General features: G+C 44.6%; 1 protein-coding gene across 6 annotated transcripts in view; it reads right to left on the bottom strand.

Moving 5' to 3' along the window:
- SGCD (sarcoglycan delta) overlaps positions 1-21,625 on the bottom strand; it is a 555,521-nt gene that overhangs the window by 216,277 nt on the left and 317,619 nt on the right. For all 6 annotated transcript variants that reach the window (XM_075068197.1, XM_075068194.1, XM_075068199.1 and 3 more), the window contains one exon: positions 14,990-15,175. In XM_075068197.1, the coding sequence (XP_074924298.1) occupies positions 14,990-15,175 (186 nt within the window). The remainder of the gene's footprint in view (positions 1-14,989; positions 15,176-21,625) is intronic.

Here is a 21,625-nt window from a genome sequence, read left to right as displayed (position 1 = left end):
TTTAAATTTCAAAACAAAGAATTGTTTCAACCAAATGGAGGCCTATTACACCCAAACTCACTTCATGCTCAACTCTTCCAGTCAACAGGCACTGAAGGCCTGTTGCAAATGGACAATTTTTGCTTTTATCTCAGTAGCATTCTTTACTTCTGGGGACATGGACACTGAGAGGGGAATGCTAATTGACCCAACCGGCAGGTTAGCCTTTAGGAAAGCCACATAGAAAAGGTCCTCCAGAATAACTAAATTCTGCTTACAGCAATGCCTGTTAGGTGATTCATCCTAAAAAACAAACAGAATATCAGAGGGACATCAGAAAGCACCAGATAGACCAGAAGTATCAAAACAACAGAGATTATCAAAACTAACTATCCAGATGATCAATTCTGTTAAGCAGTTCTTCTACACATTTCTAAATTAAGTCATTTCTTATACCAGAAGGCAAGAATATGAGGAAAATCAGATTATACATGACTCACAGAACAAGCCCATTGCCAGCATTTTACCAATGCTATACACCTTTCACAGGTTCTCTTAGGATATAGCTACACTTGCAGCTGTACAGTGCTCCCGCGGCAGCGCTTTGAAGTGCGAATGTAGTCGCGGTGCCAGTGCTGGGAGAGAGCTCTCCCAGCGCTGCAGGTACTCCACCTCCCCGTGGGGATTAGCTTACAGCACTGGGAGTGCTGGGGCACTGTTTACACTGGCGCTTTACAGCGCTGTAACTTGCTGCGCTCAGCGGGTGTTTTTTCACACCCAAGTGAGAAAGTTGCAGCGCTGTAAAGCGCCAGTGTAGCCAAGGCCTTAGATACAGATCTCTCTCTGCTTCAGACATTCTAGTCTGAAGACTGTCTTTTGCTGACACTTAGAAGAATACGATTGTGAAGTCTCTTATTTCTTATGATGAGAGAGAAGTACAGAACAAGACCCCAGAGGTTTGGCAAAGGGGGATTTGGAACTGGAAGTTCATGCGTCATCCCTTTCTATAAAAATGGGCTGAACCAAGACTCTTGAAACTTTGGAGGAAATGAACGTTTGCATTCTTGGCCCATTTGTAGCAATGGTATTGATTCAAAGTGGCAAACCGTGGTCTTTCAGAACTGGCATAATGATTCCACACATTTTTTTATTCCCCCTCTCTTATGCTCCCTTTCTTTACGTCTCTCTTCCTCTACCCTTCTAATTACTTAGATTACTCTCACACCTAGGAACCCTAGGGATGGATCAGGATCCCATTGTGATGGGTGCTGTACACACATATAAAGCAAGATGATTCCTTCCCTCCTTCCTTGTCTTTTAGCCTTGTGTTCTAATGCTACTGCAGATGTATCTCCTCCCCTTCTGACCACGCTCCACTCGGCTCCTCGCCCCACTGAGGTGCAGCAGGGAGTGCAGCACCAAAGGACCTTCCTTACATAGACAGGAGTACTCATTAGCCAGCACTCTCTGCCTGCGACTTGAGGGCAGACCACAGAGGAGGGCACCAATTAGAGGAATATGGGGCCTGCATGTCAGCAGCAGGAACAATGCTCCCAAAGCACAAGAATTACTGTAAGGCAAGGGCGAACGGGGCCCAAGAAATGGTCAATGTGCAGGATCCTGGCACTGTTCTGAAGGGTTGAGAAGTCCAATGTTCATGCCAGTTTAATCCTTGGCCTTTGTGAGGGAGTGCAGAGGGCTAGAATGTGAGCCAGCTCTCTGGTCACTAGTAGTACTAACTCGGTTCCCCTGGAGAAGGCCTAACTGGAGAGAGGTGTGCCAGACTCAGGCTAGTGAGTCAATGAGCCAATCAGCCCATTAACAGGGAAACTGTGCAAAAGGGCACAGGAAGGCATGCTTGGCGGGGCGGGGAGAAGGAGAGAAACAGAAGGCTAGTAGAGCCTCACAAAGGGAGTTCTCCGAGTAGGAAGCTGAGATGGTGCTAGCCCACTGGGGCCCTAAACAGGAATATTTTTGTTCCCCCAACACATAATAAAAAGCAAATAGGGGGCCCCTTGAGCTGCTCGGGGCAGCCGGCTCCGGTAGGAACAACTTAACCTCCCACTCCACCCCATATCTTTTAGAGAAGGGGTTAGAAAGTTGAGCTACACCATAAAGGTGTGGGGACACTGCTATGTATTGGTGGAAGGATTAAAACACTAAATCTGCAAGATGGTGGTGTTTACAAACAAGGAGGTCTCAGATCAGTCTGTGTTCCTGAAGGAGGTGGGGGCGTGACATGGCATACCACCCCATCTCCGTGGTCACTCGATAACAGACCTAAAAGTGGCAATTCTTCAACAACAAAAACTTCACAAACAGACTCCAATGTGAAACTGCAGAATGGGAATTAATTTGCAAACTGGACACCGTTACATTAGGCCTGAATAAAGACTAGGAGTGGTTATGTCACTACAAAACCTAAACCTAATTTCCCCCATACTAATTTCCTCCTACTGTTACTCATACCTTCTTGTCAACTATCTGTAATGGGCCATTCTCATTACCACTACAAAAGTGATTTTTCCTCCTTTGGTATCCTACTGTTAATTGAATTGTCTCGTTAAACTGACCTCCCACTTAGTATGGCAACTCCCATCTTTTCATGTATTTATACTTGCTACTGTATTTTCCACTCCATGCATCTGATGAAATGGGTTCTAGCCCACAAAAGCTTATGCCCAAATAAATTTGTTAGTCTCTAAGGTGCCACAAGGACTCCTCGTTTTTACCCCATCAGTATTCCTCTGGTGAAAGTTGCAGAAAAGGATGACAGTTGTGATGTGGACACATCTCACTAGGAACTGTCCCTAGCTCATCAGATCCCTTCATCTACTGCAGGCCGCAGGATAGTTACTGGAGAACAACAACTTTTGGTCACTCCTGACCTGGCTGGAAATGAACTTTCAAGTCAGAGTCCAAATGCTCCATATCACATTACAAATCTCCTGCTCCTCACCTCCCTTCCCATTCTATTTTTGTCCCCGTTTTTGGAGAAACTAAACAAAGCAGTAATGTATTTTTAATGTGGTGATGTATTTCCTTGCTGTGTAAATCTGCAGGAACCTGGCTGTTCTAACTCGATAGCTGGGCCTAGACACCAGATCTGCCAAAAGACGTTAAGTCTGTACGCATGCACTGAACTGCAAGCACATGTTGAAAGTACCATATGTTGCAGGTTTGTGATACTTTGCAATCTCTCATATGAAAATATACTGAGTAGGGGCAGTATATCTGCCCTTGTAATCTCTTTAAAGCACAGAAAAAAGTTCCACATATTTGATTACTGATCTCCTTTGTATTAGCTCCCGTGCCCGTCATACCTTGGCACTGGCGTAATCTGCTCTATCATTAAACTGACCATTTTCATTCAATAGGTTGATCAGTGCAGCTCCCATCACAAAATCTCCCTTTAGTGAATGCAAAATTTTTCTTTCAGTCTGAAACTTTTAAATTTAATTAAGGGAGTTTATTTTGGGATTAATAAAACTCAACTTTCTGAAGTCTGTGGGCCTGAATCTCTCTGGCCTTATACTTTGCCTTATTTATATCAGTGCTGCCAAATCAAACAGGAAAGATTGTAACTGAGTGGCTGGAAGGAGTAAAGTCCTTGTGCGTTATGCTGGAAATGTATAAACACAGAGCTGGCTAGAGAGGTCCCTAATCTTGTTCTCTGAGGCCTGCTCTACACACAAAACTGCACGACTTTAACTAAAAGGAGTGATTTTAAACCAATTTAGAAACATGGGAGCAAGTCTGTGTGTGGACAATCCTTAATGGTTTTAAGAGTATCTTAAATCACTCTACTTTAAGCCTGTAATTGATTTAAGCTGAAATGATTTAAGAAGCTCTTGTACTGATTTAAGACCATCCAGTCACAAAGTAGCACCTATATAATTAAATCGGCGGCCTACCCATATAATGTCCAGAGAAGCTCTAGACAGAATGAGAAAGAGGCACTGACAGACAGCATAGAGGAGTATGAACTGAAGGGGAGTTGGTTTTTGATGTAGTCATTAGTGAAAGTAAAATAAAGAAATCCTGTTAAATTAACAAACACAAATAACAATCAATCAAAACCCCCATCCCCTGTACATTTAAAGAGAAAACCAAATTCAGACTAGTAGCAAGATTCAAGGAGCTACTCAAATCAATGAGGTACTCTTCAGAGGAGAGCAATTTAGCCCACAAAAGCAATAAAAAGAGCATAAACTATGGCAGGTGAAGTGTAAGAAGGAAATTAGGAGCCCTAACAGGAGATTTGAAGAGCAAATAGCCAAAGGCAGGAAAACAAACAAGAAGTCATTATCTAAGTATATTGGAAGTAAGAAGGCTGCCAGTGAATCAGTAGGTCCACTGGACCATTAGGGATAAAGGGAACAATTGAGGAGGATAAGGACACTGCTGACAAACTAAATGATTTCTTTGCAGCAATCATCACAAGAGAGGAAGTTGGGGAGATGTGAATCCCAGAAGACAGGTTTTTTTGGTAATAAAGATGAGGCAATGTCAGAGATTGAGGTTGTCATAAGTAGATAGGTAAGGTAAGGGTTAATTTTCTTTTTCCTGTAAAGGGGGAACAAAAGAGACAAACACCTGACAGAGGACCAATCAGAGAACTGGATCGTTAAAGTCAGGGGCGGGAATTTGTATACTCGGGGTCTTGTGTTTCCTCGCTATGGTAAAAACAGTTTTTCTAACTCCATCTTATCTCAAAGTTTCTCCTAAACATCTGTGAGTACAAGGAAAGCAAAGTAATTCGGCTATGATGAGCTTGTGTTGTATTTACGTGTATGTTGATTCTGACTGGTTTAATCGGCTCTCTTTAAATCAGACTGTTTATTCTTATTTTCTTATAAGCAGAGCCTGTATTGAGTTTCTAATGCAAGATTATTGTTTTGTATTTTTCTTTTTTATATAAAGTTCTTTGAAACTGGTGGGAGTTTTTTCCTAGTGAGGCAAAGGGAAGGGAAAAGCCAGGCTGTGGGCTATTTTCCTATTGTTTCCAGGGAAAGAGCAGGCTACGGGGAAAGAGAAAAAAGATCATCTCTGTTCTCTTGTGTTTGAAGGTTTTCTCTAGTTATGCTACGAGACCAGGAGGGATCTCTTGTGTGCTAGCTGTGATTAGCTGTGAATGCTCAGGGGACGCTAGATTGCCTCTCCGGTTGTTTCAAGAGTGAAGTCTATGTCTGCACCGGCTAACCAGGAAGGGGGAAGCTGGGAGAAGAGAGGGAGACCCTGGCTCTGGGTTTGGGGTCCCAGGGGAAGGTTGGGTGATCGGGGGGTACTAGGAACCCAATAGTCCTAGTTGGTGGCAGCGAGAAATATCCAAGCAGGTAGTGAGCTTGGGGATTTCAGGTAAGCACCCAGATTTTGGACGCTAATCCAGATCTGGGACAGGAGGTTTTACCACATGGTGGCAGCAGTGGTGTGGTAAAGCCTCTGTCCCAGATCTGGACTTTAGCGTCCAAAATCTGGGTCTTACCTGAAACTCCCCAGCTCACTACCTGCTTGGATATTTTCTCGCTGCCACCAACTAGACTATTGGGTTCCTAGTACCCCCCCAGTCACCCAACTTCCCCTGGGACCCCAAGACCCAGACCCAGGTCTCCCTCTCTTCTCTCCCAGCTTCCCCCCTTCCCTGGTTAGCCGTGCAAGACTAGACTTCACTCTTTGAATACAACGGAGAGGCAATCTAGCCCCGAGCTATGCATTCAAGCTAATCACAGCTAGCACACAAGGAGATTCCCCCTCCTGGTCTCGTAGCAGTAACTAGAGAAACCTCAAACACAAGAAAAAGAGATGATCTTTTTCTCTTTCCCGTAGCCTGCTCTTTCCTGGAAACAATAGGAAAATAGGCCCACAGCCTGGCTTTTCCCTTCCCTTTGCCTCACTAGGAAAGAAACTCCACCAGTTTCAAAAGAACTTTATATAAAAAGAAGAAAATCAACATAATCTTGCATTAAGAAACTCAATACAGGCTCTGCTTATAAGAAATAAAATAAACAGTCTGATTTAAAAGAGAGCCCGATTAAACCAGTCCGCAAATCAACATACACGTAATACAACACAAGCTCATCATAGCCGAATTACTTTGCTTTCCTTGTACTCACAGATGTTTAGGAAAAACTTGAGATAAGATGGATTAGAAGAAAACTTGTTTACCCATAGCCGAGGAAACAACAAAGACCCCGAGTATACAAATTCCCGCCCCTGACTTTAAACGATCCAGTTCTCTGATTGGTCCTCTGGTCAGGTGTTTGGTTCTCTTTGTTCCCCCTTTACAGGAAAAAGAAAATTAACCCTTACCTTACCTATCTACTTATGACAGAGGTGCCAAATGAAACAGATGAATTGAAGAGCAGCAGGTCCTCACGACTGGATGGTATACACCCCAGGGGATGGCAGAAACTTCGTTATGAAAAGGTTGAGCTACTAACAAAAATGTGCACTCAAATCCCCTACTACACCAGACACCAAATGACTAGAGGCTAACAAGTATTGGATTTACCCTTAAAAAGCCTCTTTTTCATATGGGGTACAAGGAGATTTGATCTCTGATAATGGAGGGAAGGGGAAATCATTTCTCATTCTACCAGGGCGTAAATGAAAACTTGGTGTGCAGAATTCCAAGGAAAAACCCATGGGGTGAAATCTTGACAAAACGCTCATTGACTTCAATGGGGTCTGGCTTTCAGCCATGGACTCTTTTGTTGTATAGCACTAGAGCAGGGGCTCACAAACGTCACTGCAGCACAACCCCCTTCTGACAACAAAGTTACAACATGACCCCGGGAGGAGAGTGGAGACTGAGCCCCACTGCCCTGGGTGGGGGAAGAGGGAGCCACAGGTTTGGGTGCTGCCACCCTGGAGTGCAGCTCGGGCTTCAGCTTCAGTGATAGGTCCCAGCAGGTCTAACGCTGGCCCTGGCAACCCCGTAAAAATGGGGTCCTGACCCACAGTTTGAGAACCACTGCACTAGAGAATCATATATTGCATTGTAGTTGTGGTTGGAGCCTTATAAAGATTAGGGCCTTTACATCTAGAGAAGCAGTTCTGTAGAACTTGGAGAGAGGTGAACTTGAAACAAGGAGAAATATACAAAGTGCCTGAGTCGAGTAGAAAATCTCAAAAAATGTATTACTCATCTTAGAAAAAGAACAAAATGAATTAAGAGGGGGGAAATGTACAATTTTTGTGAGAGAGGGAGAAACGTGGCCCCTGCAGCAATAAAGCTGATGCAACTTTAAATCTAATTCCAAACCTAACCACTTTTAGCTGATTGATTACAGTAGCTGTAAAATATAGAGGAGAACTTTAAGCCGCAAGGCTGAGTATTTTTACTTCTAATGCTGGCAGAGCAAAATATCTTCTTACCTCTAGGGAGACCCCAGAGAAACCAGTGACAAGGGAGCCCAGACTGTAGGATCACATTTTATTCAGAAGACATTTTTAATGAAAAAAATAATTAAAACAAACCCTATTACTTTAAACCATTAGTAAGAGAAGCCCGCCTATTAGCTGAGATGAGTTTTCCTAACTCTAATCCATCTTCACTGCCGTGTTATTACTCTACTGTTTTCATGTAATTAAAAAGTGACAGGTACTTTACACACCAGGGGGACTAATTGTATTAAAATAACTCTTTATAACCAACTTTACAAAGCTCTTTTTTTCTTATGGTCTTTTAATAAAGAAATCAGGATAGTATCACTACTCAGCCTTTATATCGCCTACAGCAGCAACATTTAGCCTCTTTATGTTAACAATTCACTTGCAATATTTAAATGCACATTTTCAGCTTTAAACGAGACTTCAGTTATTTACACAAAAAACATAACAGAGGCATTGGTCTGTTCCTCTGCAATGTTTAACTATAAGAGATGCCAGACGCTGGAATTAAAGACCCCAAATTCTATAAATTCTTGAGTGGCACAGGAAGGAGAATGGGGAGTTTCTGTGGACTGTGATTAGGGTAAATCTCTGACTGACAGGGGTTAGCAAGAATCTTTTGTATGGGCAGATTACTTCAATTTCCTACAGCAGGATTCTAGTTGCTGTTGGAGATAGGCTATGGGACTAAATGGACCACTGGTCTGATGTAGTCTTGGCAATTCCTATGTTCCATTTCCCAGAAGGTGAAGAACACAGAATGTAACATGGCAGGTATGGATTTGCAGAAATCAGGTCAGCCTGGACTTGCAGAAATCTCTACACAACACTCAAACTCCCTCTCTGCTCTTTGCATATGACAAAGTCACACCCTTCTGTGCCAGTGGAAATGGAGGCAGAGTGTGGATGGAGCATTAACGTGGCCGGGGAACCTAATCTCCCTATATTTGGGTTCTCTACCCATGTGAATGAGAGATGCTGGCACACATGCGTAGGAAGGAGACACTGGCTTTACCCTGTGGTGCTGATTTGAAGGGCCAGCGGAACTTGGAAGTTACAAAATAGTTTCCTTGAAAATGATTTTAAAGGCTCTGCACTTTGCAGGAATTGTCATATTGCAAGATGACTTAGGAACAAATACATGTATTATGATAATGTCTAGAGGCCTCAACAGGGATCAGGGCCATTAGATACTGTACACAAATATGACAAGACAGCCCCTAACCAAAGAGCTTACAATCTACAAATAGGATGAAATAACTGACTGCAGCTATAACAAATAGAAGAACAGGGGGAAAATAAGCAAGCAGTGAGCCAATCCTGATTAGCTTTATGAGCAGAAGTGCAGTTTGGCATTTGGTATTTAATGAAGCTTATTGGCCATTATTCTCTTATCAACACTATTTAGCTGTCTTGCTGTTATCCAAGAGTCTCCACAAATGGGCCCCATGGGAAATGTTTTAAACTGTTACATTATTTGCAATAAAGGGGATCAGATTCTAGCCTTGTGGAAGGTGGCCAATGGTTTGTCATTTCTCATTCTATGAGCCTACCTGGCCTCATGTTATTTGAAATTAGGATCACGTTTTCTTATGTGCTTAAATAAATACATCTTTTATTGTATAGATTTTCAAATATAACAACAGAACACTATTTAAAAATGGTCTAAATTGATTACAGTAATTGTCAAAACATAGGTCCTTAGCATCTAACTACCAAGCATATATGTCCATAGGTATGTGTGTATTCACTAAAAGGTAGTTAACAGCAAGGTCCATTATTAAAGAACTAACTTATTAGACATTATGAAAAGCGGAACTCAAATAGGAAGACAATTAGGAACTTGCGCTACAATCCTGCAATTGGAGCTCCAAGAATGAATCTTTGCCGATCCCACTGACATCATGCGGCTCTGCACAGGCATAAGAATATGTGCCCACTGGACACCATGGGTCTGATTATCCTCTGCTTTGCATCTTGTGCAGTCATTCATTGCTGTGCAAACTGGGTGTCAAATCCTACACACAGGCGTGAATGATTTCCCCAGATGCAAGGCAATGGAGATGCAAGGCAAGGCTGCTTAAATCAGTCTGCAAAAAGAGAAGCACAGATACTTCATTTCTGTTTTAAACCTTCAAACATTTAACTTACGAAATACCAAATTACATGAGTTAGGCATTCTTCATTCAATAGCACTGGTGTTCAAATGTCCCTCAGCTAAGACTCTGATTTGATAAAGGGCTGCACTGGGAAGAATGCCTCCGCAAGCCTGAAGGGTAGAATTAAAGAGGTGCAAAGGTATTTCACTTGATTTGGTGCAAATGGAGAAGATTGTTATCTCCATAGGCACTGACTCCGGGGCTGGAACATCCATGGGAAAAAACTGGTAGGTGCTCTGCACCCACCGGCAGCTCCCCACCCCACCCCAACTCACCTCCGCCTCCTCCCCTGAGCGCACCGCATCCCCGCTTCTCCTCCCAGTGCTTGCCGCTGTGAAACAGCTGTTTTGCAGCATAACAACCTCTAGGAGGAAGGGAGAGGAGCGGGAATGCAGCGTGCTCAGGGGAAGAGGCAGGGCCGAGGCAGGGATTTGGGGAAGGAGTCCAACAGAGGCAGGGAGGGGGGCAGAGACTTTGGGGAAGGGCTTGGGATGGGGCAGGGGTGGGAGGGGGCGACCAGCCACCGGTGCCGGGAGAAGTTGGCGCCTATGGTTATCTCCATAAGAACAGCTCTGCTTTGGGAAGGGTTCCCTGCCCCCAACACTGTCCTTTCCTCCTCCTTTCCCCAGTCTCCATTATCAGCATTCATTACACTCCTGAGGTTTCCCCAGCAGAAGGTTTGCTGCGCTTACTAACATGCAATGAGAACACCTACTGGATATAATGTGCCCTTGTATTGCAAGGACCTCACTGTGGAGCTCAACTCACTGGAGCTTCATGGGGAGAGCTGTGGGGTGGGAAGAGGACAGGGGGCAAAGTGTGACCTCCACGAGGAGGGCTCTCAGGCGAATGTTCCTTGCCTTCTGCGTCCTTGGCCTGAAGATCTTGCAGATTTTGCACTTTTCTTTTGTGTGTGACTCCCCCAAACACCTTAGGCAACTGCTGTGAGGTTCATAGATTCATAGATTCTAGGACTGGAAGGGACCTCGAGAGGTTATCGAGTCCAGTCCCCTGCCCTCATGGCAGGACCAAATACTGCCTAGACCATTGCTAACTGACATCGGCTTACTGCAAGTGTCGCACGGTTTGAAGCCTGGGGACTGGCACGCCCCGCCCGAGGGCAAAGTCCCTGCTGGAACTCCAACAAACTAAATTAACTTCTTATACTTAACCCTTAATTATTAACTATCTATCTATCAACTATATACAAGAGAATCACTAATAGGCAACAGAACCACTATCACACTTGCAAAGCAAGAGGAAGGCAGTCTGACCAAACATCAAGGATGGTAAGAAGGAAGTGAGAGGGCGTAGGGCCAGCGGCACCTCATGTACCGGCGCATGAACACAGGACTCCAGAGAGCGCCAGAGCCAGCCTGACACGATACTGCTAAGGCAAAACATTCAGACACCAACATACCTGGGTGCACACGCACCTAAAATGGAATCGACCTGAGTAAGCACTCGAAGAAGAACTTTCTCCCACTTTTGGAAGGGCTGGCAGCCTGCCAAAGGGATGTCCCTCCTTGCTGCAGGTAGCTCAGACCTGTCAGGCGCTGTGGCTAACGTCCTGCCAGAATTGTTTTGCCTCCCTAGAATGGCCCTCACCTCCTCGTACCAGAGCAGGGGGAAATTAAGGCTTTTGCCTATCTGCAGCCATTAGCTGGAGAATTACATTCCATTCATTATTTAAAAATTAAAATTTACCCTAAATTTCTTTAATGCAGGGGCCCTTAAAGGGTTTTTCTGAAAAGGAGGACTTCCCATCAGGGGCAACTCAGATGCAGCTCTGCCCTCAGACACACACAGCTTGTCACACGCTGCAAGGCAGTGGTGCAGAGCCTTGATCTACCATGTCTGTTTGTGCTTTGTCTGTTTTCAGTGCTGACTCCTTGGCTTCACCCACCTCTCTCTGTTCCAGCGTAAGGACAACACCAAGCAGAGCCAGAACTTCCCTCAGCAACCCATCCACGTGAATCTGCCAGATCCCTACCAAGCGAGCAGGGACAGCCATGCCAGCTGCTTTAACGCCTCATCGCCATCAGGTTCAGCTACCCTCTCCCACAGGTGCTTCTCACCAGCTCCAATCTGGAACAAGAGCTGTTCACCGTGGAAGTCTGCCCCAGCTTGGGGACACCAACACTTATCAAATGAGCTTGCATGCAGAAGGATTAAGTTCTCCCTCAGGGACACTATGAGAATTCCTCTGCAGCGTTAAAAGCTTCTGCCAGAGCAATGTCTTTCTCAGGGGCCACCCTTGCCCAGATCGATATCCTCATTCACTGCCTACCAGCCAAAGGCCAGAAAACCTCCTCCCCACTCAGCAGCGCTTCTTCCTTTGCTGCAGATGACAAATCTCCTCCTTCAACAAAGAGTTTTGTCTTTACCACAGAAGCACATAGTCCTTTTGGGGATTCTAGACATGTCATTATCATTCTGCATTCAGCGGAGAGAACTGGAACAGGTACACCAGAGGAGAAAGATCCACGCAGGACTTCAAACCTCCTCCATCTCTAAAATACACTTCCTGACTTGTAGCAACCTTCATGGAACTTGGAGGGAAGATCATGGGTTGCAGAAGGGAAATGTCTGGAAAAGACACCAGGCATTCTGCGCTTCATGCATATGACAAGAGAAGTGTGTGTGTGGGTGGGTGGGGGGGATTAAACAGCAGTTTGCGCAGTTCCATACATAATTGATTCAATAGTGAGCCAGTTTAATTGAATAAAAATGGAATCCTCTCATGTTATTACCCAGCACTTGGCACATGAAACATGACTCACTGGCCCCACCCATTCAGAGATCAGGAGGAAAAGAACGTGGGGGGCAAAGGGGAAGCACTCTAAAAATGTGTGTTTCTGGACCATCTCGGACAGTTAGGTAACAGAACTGATTCTACACGGATACCTAACAGTACTGAACTCTTTCCTCAGGGACTGATTCAGTCACTCTGGGTCACACACACCTATAAGGGATTGCAATACTTGGGAACAAAAGTAAAAATTGAAAGTACAGTGCCCACTGAAACACAGAATTCCCCTGGGTTTTGTGGCTCTGTGTCTGTGACACAGTTTGGATATTGGTGTATATGTATACGTGCTTTTCATTTCACGACGTGATTCAAACTTATTGGTTTATACCTGAGCATAGGTTTTACAAATCCCTACAAAACAGATCCCCTTTCAGGCTTCAGGATTTAGAGCCTTTATTATTATGACCACAAACTGTTCACTGCCTACTAAACTTACATGTTATGAAAATGAATTAATTAAATACCTATTGGAATCTATTTTACCCTGGGACTGGTACAAAATCAGTGTCACAGAATGGCCAGACCTTTAAGGGGAATTGGGCCCAGCTATACCTGTGACCAATCAGCGGATGCTTTAAGGCCAGGGATCAGCTGATCGCTTGAAGATCACCTCTTCTTCATATAAGCCAGCAAGTAGCACAGTTGAGCTGCAGGCACTGCCAGGCAGGCTCCTGCAAGAGTCCCTGGGTCAGGAGGAAGAACCCAGTTTACGTATCACTCAAGCAGAGTACAATCAAGAAGGAAGTAGAGGCTCACCTGGATTCACAGAAACATAATCCTGTAGGGCATAGATAGGCCCCTGAAGACGACCTTGGCCAGGGAAAAAGGATACGATTGATGTGTTGAACGTATGTTATTTTGCAGAAATAAAGCTGAGTGTCTGAAGAAAATGGAACTGAAATCCAGTGGCTGGCGAGTGTTCTTTGGCACATAAGCTGGTGAGTTAGAACACTGGCTTGCAACCAGGTATTAATAGCTGGGATAAGAGCAGTTTTCCAACACTGCAGCCATATTCATGTCCCAGCAGCTATTTTCTAAAATGTGTTACTATACGAAGACACAAGTTTTTCTTAGTAAGGGCACTTATCCCATCAGAGTAAATAACTGGTTTGGTAAAGCTTTAATCATTCCTAATTTTCGCTCACTCCTTAGTTAACTATGGGTAATAGCTCATTTCTTCTAGATTACTGCTTTAAAAGGTTTTCCTCCCAAAGCACACATGCAGTACAACTGCACTGCCATTTACTGTACATCTTGAAAGTACAATTGTTAGAGCGCCACAAATTATAATGGCATAGTAAAAAACGACAGAGTCCTGTGGCACCTTATAGACTAACAGAAGGTGCCACAGGACCCTGTCGCTTTTTACAGATTGAGACTAACACAGCTACCCCTCTGATAAATGGCATAGTAGTTAGTCTGTTGGATACAATAAATTTACTCAGCCTCTCACTGACTGTCAAAGAGATAACGTAGGTTAGGTCTGATCAGAGTTTGGGCAGAATCAAGTGAAGACAGGGGAAAAACAAAGATGAGATGCTTCAAAAGGGGTAATCACATCAGGCCCCACAGATCTAAGAAACTGACCAGGTGGAATCTGATCTTACAACTTTCTCATGAGATAGCTCTGTGGTTACATTTTCAAAGTTAGCACCATCTAAAGACCCTCATGCTCCTAAGTAATTTCCACCTGACCAGCTTGACAAAGCTCTCCCTTCCTCAAGAAGTAATCCTATCATTATTACTCTGCTCAGCTCGCTTACAAACTGGAGTCTGGTGAGTGGCTTTACAGCAGAACTTCCCATTATGTGGATTTAGTGTGTCATCGTGCGATGTTTCACTGTATGCTGACTTTTAGTTTATTTCCATGTATACTATAGGTGAAACTCACTGCCGTGCAGAGGGCCAACTAAAGTTCTATGCACAATTTAACTCCTCACAAAAGAGTGTAAATAGAATTGGCTCCAGAGGCTGAAACTGATTCCTTTGCAGTCTATCTCCCATTAGGCTGGACAGGAGTTTATCCATTGGGAGTTGGATTGGGCCCTGTATCTAGGTCCCAGTGATCAGGTAACTCTTGTTTAAAGTATTAACAGGAGAACCAGATGGAAACTCCTGCATCCAGAGGATAGACTACGCTCTACTAATTTTCATCTAAATAAGATATGCAATCTGGCCAGCTCTTATGATTTTATCAGAAGTTACACAATTTTTTGGGTGTTTTTCATAAAGCCTCAGTTTCTGAAGACATGACATTACGTTAGAATCGCATCTTTCATTTTTTTAAAAAGCTTCTAGCCCTCATGAAGAAAAGCTGAAAAATGTAAAGCAAAAAGGCTCAAAAACAGAGATAAATAAGAAGTAAAAAACATCCCAAATTGAGCATGTTTTCAGATATGACTTTTCAGCCAATTTAATTATTTTGGGGGACCTAACACATGATTTTTAAATGCCTAGGCTTGATAAAACTGCATACAGCCTTGAGAATCCTTCTCCAGGAGATTAAGTAGATTACTGAAGACCTTCACACTTGGCCCATAATATCTGGGAACCCAAACACCATGAAGCTGTATCTTAAATGATGCCTGAAGGAAATATAATTGGCCTCCCCCAGGATTCACCCCCCATTTTGAAAACCCCTACTTACAATTGTGAAATTCATAACCTTGAGAATCCAGATGGTCATGGCAAGGTTCACCAGGATTAAAATCATTAGGAGTAGCACAAAGAAATAGAGGCATCTCTTCCTCCAGCCGTAAATCCCCACTTTGTATACCTGCGGGCCTTCTGAGCTCTGCATGGCACTCCTGTGTGCGTACTGTTCCTGAGGCATCTGAAACAAGCACAGAAAAATAAGTATGACCGTTTCGCTGCAGGACAAATCAAATGGTGAGAAATGTCTTGTGAGAACTATTTGTCTTGGGACATGGATCTATGCTGATTAGAGCATTTTTAAATTCAGAAATTATCAGCTGGACAGTGCCTCTCCCTGTGGCTTGTTTCTGTGTTGTTCCTCTCACGGCTCATTTTATATACATCATAATACAGTTTTTATAGAGGCGCACGCACTGTGTAAGGGCTTCCTATAGAGACCACTCTCCAGTGACTCTCAGCAGCTCTGTTTTTTGCAAGGCAGGCACTCCGGGCCCTCTCAAAATCCGGAGAGTAAAATTTTTGCATGCGCTTGGCAAAAGAAGTTGAGTTCAGCAGTTTGGTTTGAACATGCAATATTACTTCTCAGAGGCTTTCATTAAAAAAAGAAATCACCTCAAATAGAATTATACTTGGTGGCTAAGAAAAACGAGCAGGGGGAGGAGTTTGGCTTCTTTATTTCTCCCTCCTCATCCCTACCCCCTGCCCCAGGGAAACTTAAAATGTGAAGTTCTCCAGCTGCGCATCCCAAATCAAATTACTGCTGAAAGATTTACACCGAACAGAGGTTTCTGTTATTGCTGGCTCTGCCACTTACACTTGCTTTGCTGAACAGGGAGGCACTATGTCTGTGGCAGTGCACTGGGAAAGCCATGCAAGGGACTTGGAGGTAAAAGAGGAGAGAGAGGAAAGGAAGTTGGTGTAGTTACTAAGGTGTCTCCAAAGACCAGTTCTGTGGTGTTCCTGCAAAATGCACAGATTTTTTTGATTCCACCAACAAGAGCCTGGTTGTGTAACCCTTAGTTTCTTACTCATGGAAACTCTCCCCTGGATTTCAGTGGGACTTCTAGCATGAGTAAAGGCTCCGATTTGTAAGGGGTGCACAATTTTGGTCACAGGAATAGACCGTAGCATATGCCATAGTCCTGAGCAGGGAACCATGCAGAGCTGCACCCCTTCAGCCAGAGCACCAAGGAGTTTACGTTTGCCTGAGGCATGATCTCTTTTGGTGCTTTCCTGGGCACAGAGGGGGTGGGCATGTTGCATTAGTCATTGTCCACTCCAACATGCTGGCTTCCTGTGCCTCTTTGCACCTTCTTTCTGGCATCTTGCTCCCAAGAGAAGAAGGAGCCATTTCTGCACTTCCAAATCACAGGGGTTGTACGAGGCGCTGGCACAGCCCTTTGGGTGTAAGAGCAAGCTTGTGAGTGTGTGCGTGCACACTCCTTGTACACCCCTTCTCCCCTGTGCACCCAATATAATGGTTGTCACAATCTGGCCCTTAACATCCTAACCACAGCGTGAGCACTACCTGCTGAACTAAACTACTGCTGTATAAAAGGCTCCTGACTCATTTTGCAACAATTTCATAGGATTTCCCCCCAGAACTGCTTCTTACATTTCCAGGCCTGAAGGGACAAGCTGAAGATCACAGAATCATGAAAATGTTGGAATGGAAGGGACTCATCAGGTCCGTTGCCCTGCACTGAGGCAGGACTAAGAATTACAACCATCCCTGGATAACTGAAAATTCCTAACACCAAGTAGTTTGCTGAATGTTTTGCAATTAGCCTGCTAGAGACAGATTAAGAGGTTACTGGGAGCTCTCTGGAGCTACAGACTCAAGGCCACTGCCTCCTTGCTCGCTACATCTTCCATCAGTCTTTGTTTTACATGAATTACAAAAGTTGCAACAGAGAATAAAGTGACATACGTCCTCCTCCATACAAGATGGTGAGAACAAAAACTTAATGGAAATGAGAAGTCATTTGGTAGCAACATCTTTATTACCACTATTAGGGTATTTGCTAGCTTTTAGGAGTTTTGCTCAGAGCTTTTGTATTCCCTGGGCCAGACTGTGCTATTAAGGCATAGTCCTCGAGAGATACTGGTGCAGAGCCCATCATGAGTCCCTGTGGGGCAAATTCCTCCTTTGTGTAACTCCATTTGCTTCAGGGCTGAAGTTCATGTTGCATCTTTGGCAACGGAACAACTCATTGCTCTAATGCTGGAGCTCTTTGGCCATTTTGTGCTATCCACCACAGCACAGGACACAGATGATGGCAATTCTTGGAGGCAGTCTGAAAGGGTCTAGTTTAGGAATCACTACCACTTCTGGCCTTTGTGCCAACTTTTGGTACAATGTGCGTGCTGGGATGGGAAACAGGATGGCTAAATGGGAGCTTTTCATTCATAGACTGAGGGGTCAGCAGGCTTTCCCTCCTCCTTCACTACATCTCACACCTGGGCTCTGAGTAAATATACTCATCCATTTTGTGCCCCTCCAACTCATACAGAGACGGGTTCAGCCCCTGGCTCTGGTCAGGTGGCTTAGTGTCTGTACTGACAACTCAAGCATTCAAAATTCACGAGTCAGGCCCCCCAAAATGTGAGAATGGTTTAAAAATCACAAGATTTTGAAAATAATAAATGTTGGGGGGGGGGGGGGAGGTGTTTATTTGCCTTCTACTTTTTAAGCCAAGAGTACACTTGGGTCACATTTTCAAAAACTTTTCTCCACAACCTGGAGGGCTAGAGGTTTGCTTAAAAAAATACAAAACACCAAAGAGAGCTGATTCCCAAGTAATAACATGACTCCAGGAGGTAAGGCTTTATGTAAGACACCAACTATCACGAGACTCCACCAGGCAACACAGTACAATCTCCTCTGCCTACTTTTGAGCCCTGCTCAGCAGCAAGATTGAGTTTACTATCTTTCAGACACGAGGGACTGTATTTCCTTGCAAAACTAAGCCTAGAGTCATGTTAGGCACAGAAATGTCAGTTAGTAAAAATAGCCATTCCCAAGCACGGATATCTAAGAGCAATCCAGAAGCTGGAATCTATGTCTCCAGAGATAAACCCAGAGACAAAGGGCCTGGGATTTCCCTTGCAAAAATACACTTAAATATAGTGTGAGGAGCCTCCTCCTGCACCCCAAACCCCTCATCCCCAGCCCCACATCAGAGCCCTCATTTCCCTCCCCCCACACCCCAGCCTGAAGCCCCCTCCAGCACCCTGAACCCCTCATTTCTGGCCCATTCCAGAACTCGCACTCCCAGCCCAGAACCCGTACCTCCTCCCACACCACATCCCTGCCTCAGCCCAGAGCCCCCTCCCATACTTCAAACCCCTCGGCTCCACCCCCGAGCCTGGAGACCCCTACTGCACCCCAAACTTGTCATCCCTGGCCCCACCTCAGAGCCCACACCCCTAGCCGGAGCCCTCACCCCCTCCTGCGCTCCCACTCCCTGAGCCAGCCCAGTGAAAATGAGCGAGTGAGGGAGGGTGGGGAAAGCAAGTGACAGAGGGAGCAGGGATGGAGTGAGCGGGGCTTCAGTGGAGGGACAGGGCAGGGGAGCAGGGCAAGGGTGTTCGGTTTTGTGCAAATAGAAAGTTGGCAACCCTAAGCAGGGTATTCTGGAAAGCACACACTAAATGCAACCTCTCCCTTGGAAAGACTGAACTGTCTCTCTAATCTATCGAATCATGCTGCAGTCAATAAACCAAACACAAGTACCACACGACTTCAACACATGACTTCAATCCAGCTCCAAAATCTGTGTACATCGGAAAAAAGTTTCCTCTTTTTTTTCCCACCCTGAGATTCAGAGAGTGGGGGAAATGTCATGTCCAACTCTGGTAAATGTGCAGATACCAAAAGATTTCTATGGGATCAGTATGTAGACACAGGAACAGGCTGATTGTGAGTATTTCTGTGGTTAACATCAAACATTTTGTGCAGCTCTCTTCTGAACAGTGATGTATCATGTACAGTACTGCAGCATAAATGGGGCCACCCTACATTTATAACAAGAATATAACATAGGATTCATAGAGAAGGAATGTACTGCACTGACAACAAAAGAAAATGCTCAGACTGTCCATTGTCTAGAGGAAAAGAAAAACTGATAGACTTACAGTGCTGAGGGATATTAAAAAAATGAGTAAAATGAAAAGCTTTGCAAGGCAACTGCAAAAGAAGCAAGAAGCATCTGCTATCAATATTCTACTCTATGTGAGAGAGAAAAATATGCTAGTTATAGTTTACATCTTGGCAATTTCTCCCAACTTAAACATGAAGCAGCAAACTAAGCACCACGAAGAGAGTATTATCTGGAAAGAGTGTTTTGTTTTCCAAGGATTCTTCCTTTAGAAATAGATAATACTGGTTTGTAAAGGAAAATTCAGAGGAGGGGTTATTTGTTGAGCTTTTAGGTTTTTGTTTCAAGAAAGGATAGACATGCCTAGTGTTTGACTGTACGTTAGAGTGTGAAAAATTTATATTCTAACAGAAGTGGTAAAAACAGAGCAGTAACAGAGCCACTGAATATGTCAGTATTAAAGTCTCCCACCTTTCCACACGCTGGGTTTCAAGACACTTGCATGGAGTATCAGACAGTCGCTGCCACACTTACAATCCTGCTCAAAATCCAGAACTGCAGAGGTTGCCCATTACAACTTTCTGGTTTTGCCCCCAGCAGCCTCACCCCCACTATTAGCTGTATACCCTAGAGACTCCTTATACCAGATACCACACACAGGGCCTGCTCTAAAGTCCATTGAAGCCATGGGAGCTTTTCCACTGACTTAATGGGCTGAAGATCAGGCCCAGAAGGAGATAGCTTTATTTACTTCTCAGGCTAAGTTTACTCTACAAGCTAAGGGTGTGACCCTGCAGCTCATGTCAGCTCTCATCTCTATTTATACTTCTGCTGGCTCTAGGGTGACCAGACAGTAGGTGCGAAAAATTGGGACAGGGGGTGAGGGGTAATAGGAACCTATATAAGAAAAAGCCCCAAATGTCATGACTGTCCCTATAAAATCACTGGGACATCTGGTCACTCTAGCTGGCTTGCTGAGAGCTAGTGGGAGGATCCACACAGGAGCAGGGTAAAGGCATACCTTTAAAGGCCACTGGGAGAGTGCCACACAGATTTCTCCCTGCAACTTTTTGCAGCAAGGCCTCAGTATCTGCAGAAACCTTTGTAACAGTTGTCATGGGCTGAGGATCGCCGAAAGCAGACTCGGCCAAAAGGGATCACAAATAAAAAAATTAATAGAAACCACTTTCTTTAAATCACACCATGTCTCATTAGTTACAGTCTCACACGCGCCTTCACGCTTTTATCAAGCCCTGCTTGCGTGGAAATAGCAGATTGTTGATTTCCTGTTTCATGCAGCTGGAGCTAGTCTTGCTCAGGCTGCAGTATCTGCATTATCAATTTATTGAACAGGAGTTGTTTTATCTTTACAGCGAAGGATTTTTAAAAAAATAATCTAATAAGCACACATTTCCGTTGGAAACACCAGTGTCATCAGATCTCATGCAGATTTACAGGCGGGCACAGCTGTGTTGGCTAAATCAGGGCTCAGAACAGAGTGAGTCCCAAGAGGAGGAATCAATGCCATTCCTGTGTCTGGGAGTTTTTCTTTTACCTAAATGATTAATGTTTTGCACCAAAATGATTTCAAATTGAAGGGAAATACACTGGGGGCAGGGGAGTTCTGCCTCCATTGGGAGGCCTGCATCTTTTGTCACTGCAATGCCCCACAGTTCGTGGAAATGACCCGCTCCAATACTGACCCACTCATCTGTTTGGAGCTGCAAAGAGCTGCTTGCTGAAGTGAAGAACTGAGGCAGACGCAGCTTCTCTTCTTACCCAATGCAGTCAGACCCCAGCCGAAGCTTTAATCTACTATACTGATATCATTCTATTTTGTGTGTGTGTGTGTGTGTAAGTGTGTGTGTAAGTAAAACAAACTGTACATCTCTCCCTCCACAGCGCAAGACAATACAATTTTGGGTTTACTCTCCAGAGGAGGTGTGCACTTCAGTGCTGGGCAATTCCTAATTGAGCTCTACCATGCAGAGCTGATCTCAGCATCTGTGTGAATATAGCTGCAGCTGGGTGAGTCTCTGTCTGTGTGGTGCTGGACGGGGGCTCGAGACACTGTCACAGCAGCACAGAGTAAGGGGAACCCCGGCTGGTGGGGCAGGCAGGCTCACTGGTATCCCAGTTGGAAGTGGCACCTGGGGGGGAACTCGTCACAAGAATCCGTGCTAAAAGGTGCTGACTGTCTTAGACCCCTAAGCAGTGCCCCAGAAGTGCACTTCCACACTCATCTACAAGAGGGGCTCCCGATCTGGAACTTCATGGGATTTGAGAGAGGCAGCGTTTGTCCCTGCAGTTTCCCTGCAACAATCAAAGTGGGCAAAACAGCCATTTGAGCTTACAGGTAGTTTATTCGCACAAAACAAATACATATGACTCAGAGGCTGGAGCTACAAAAATGGCTCAATACTTTTGCAGAATATTTATTTATTTGCCTGAGTTTGCATGAGCTAGTGGACTGATCAAGAAACTTTTAAATTCTAATCCCCAGCTGTTCTACTGATTCACACAACAGG

This window comes from Chelonoidis abingdonii, chromosome 7, assembly GCF_003597395.2.
Source record: "Chelonoidis abingdonii isolate Lonesome George chromosome 7, CheloAbing_2.0, whole genome shotgun sequence".
Taxonomy (NCBI): domain Eukaryota; kingdom Metazoa; phylum Chordata; order Testudines; family Testudinidae; genus Chelonoidis; species Chelonoidis abingdonii.
This window is presented reverse-complemented; position numbering and strand designations above follow the sequence as displayed.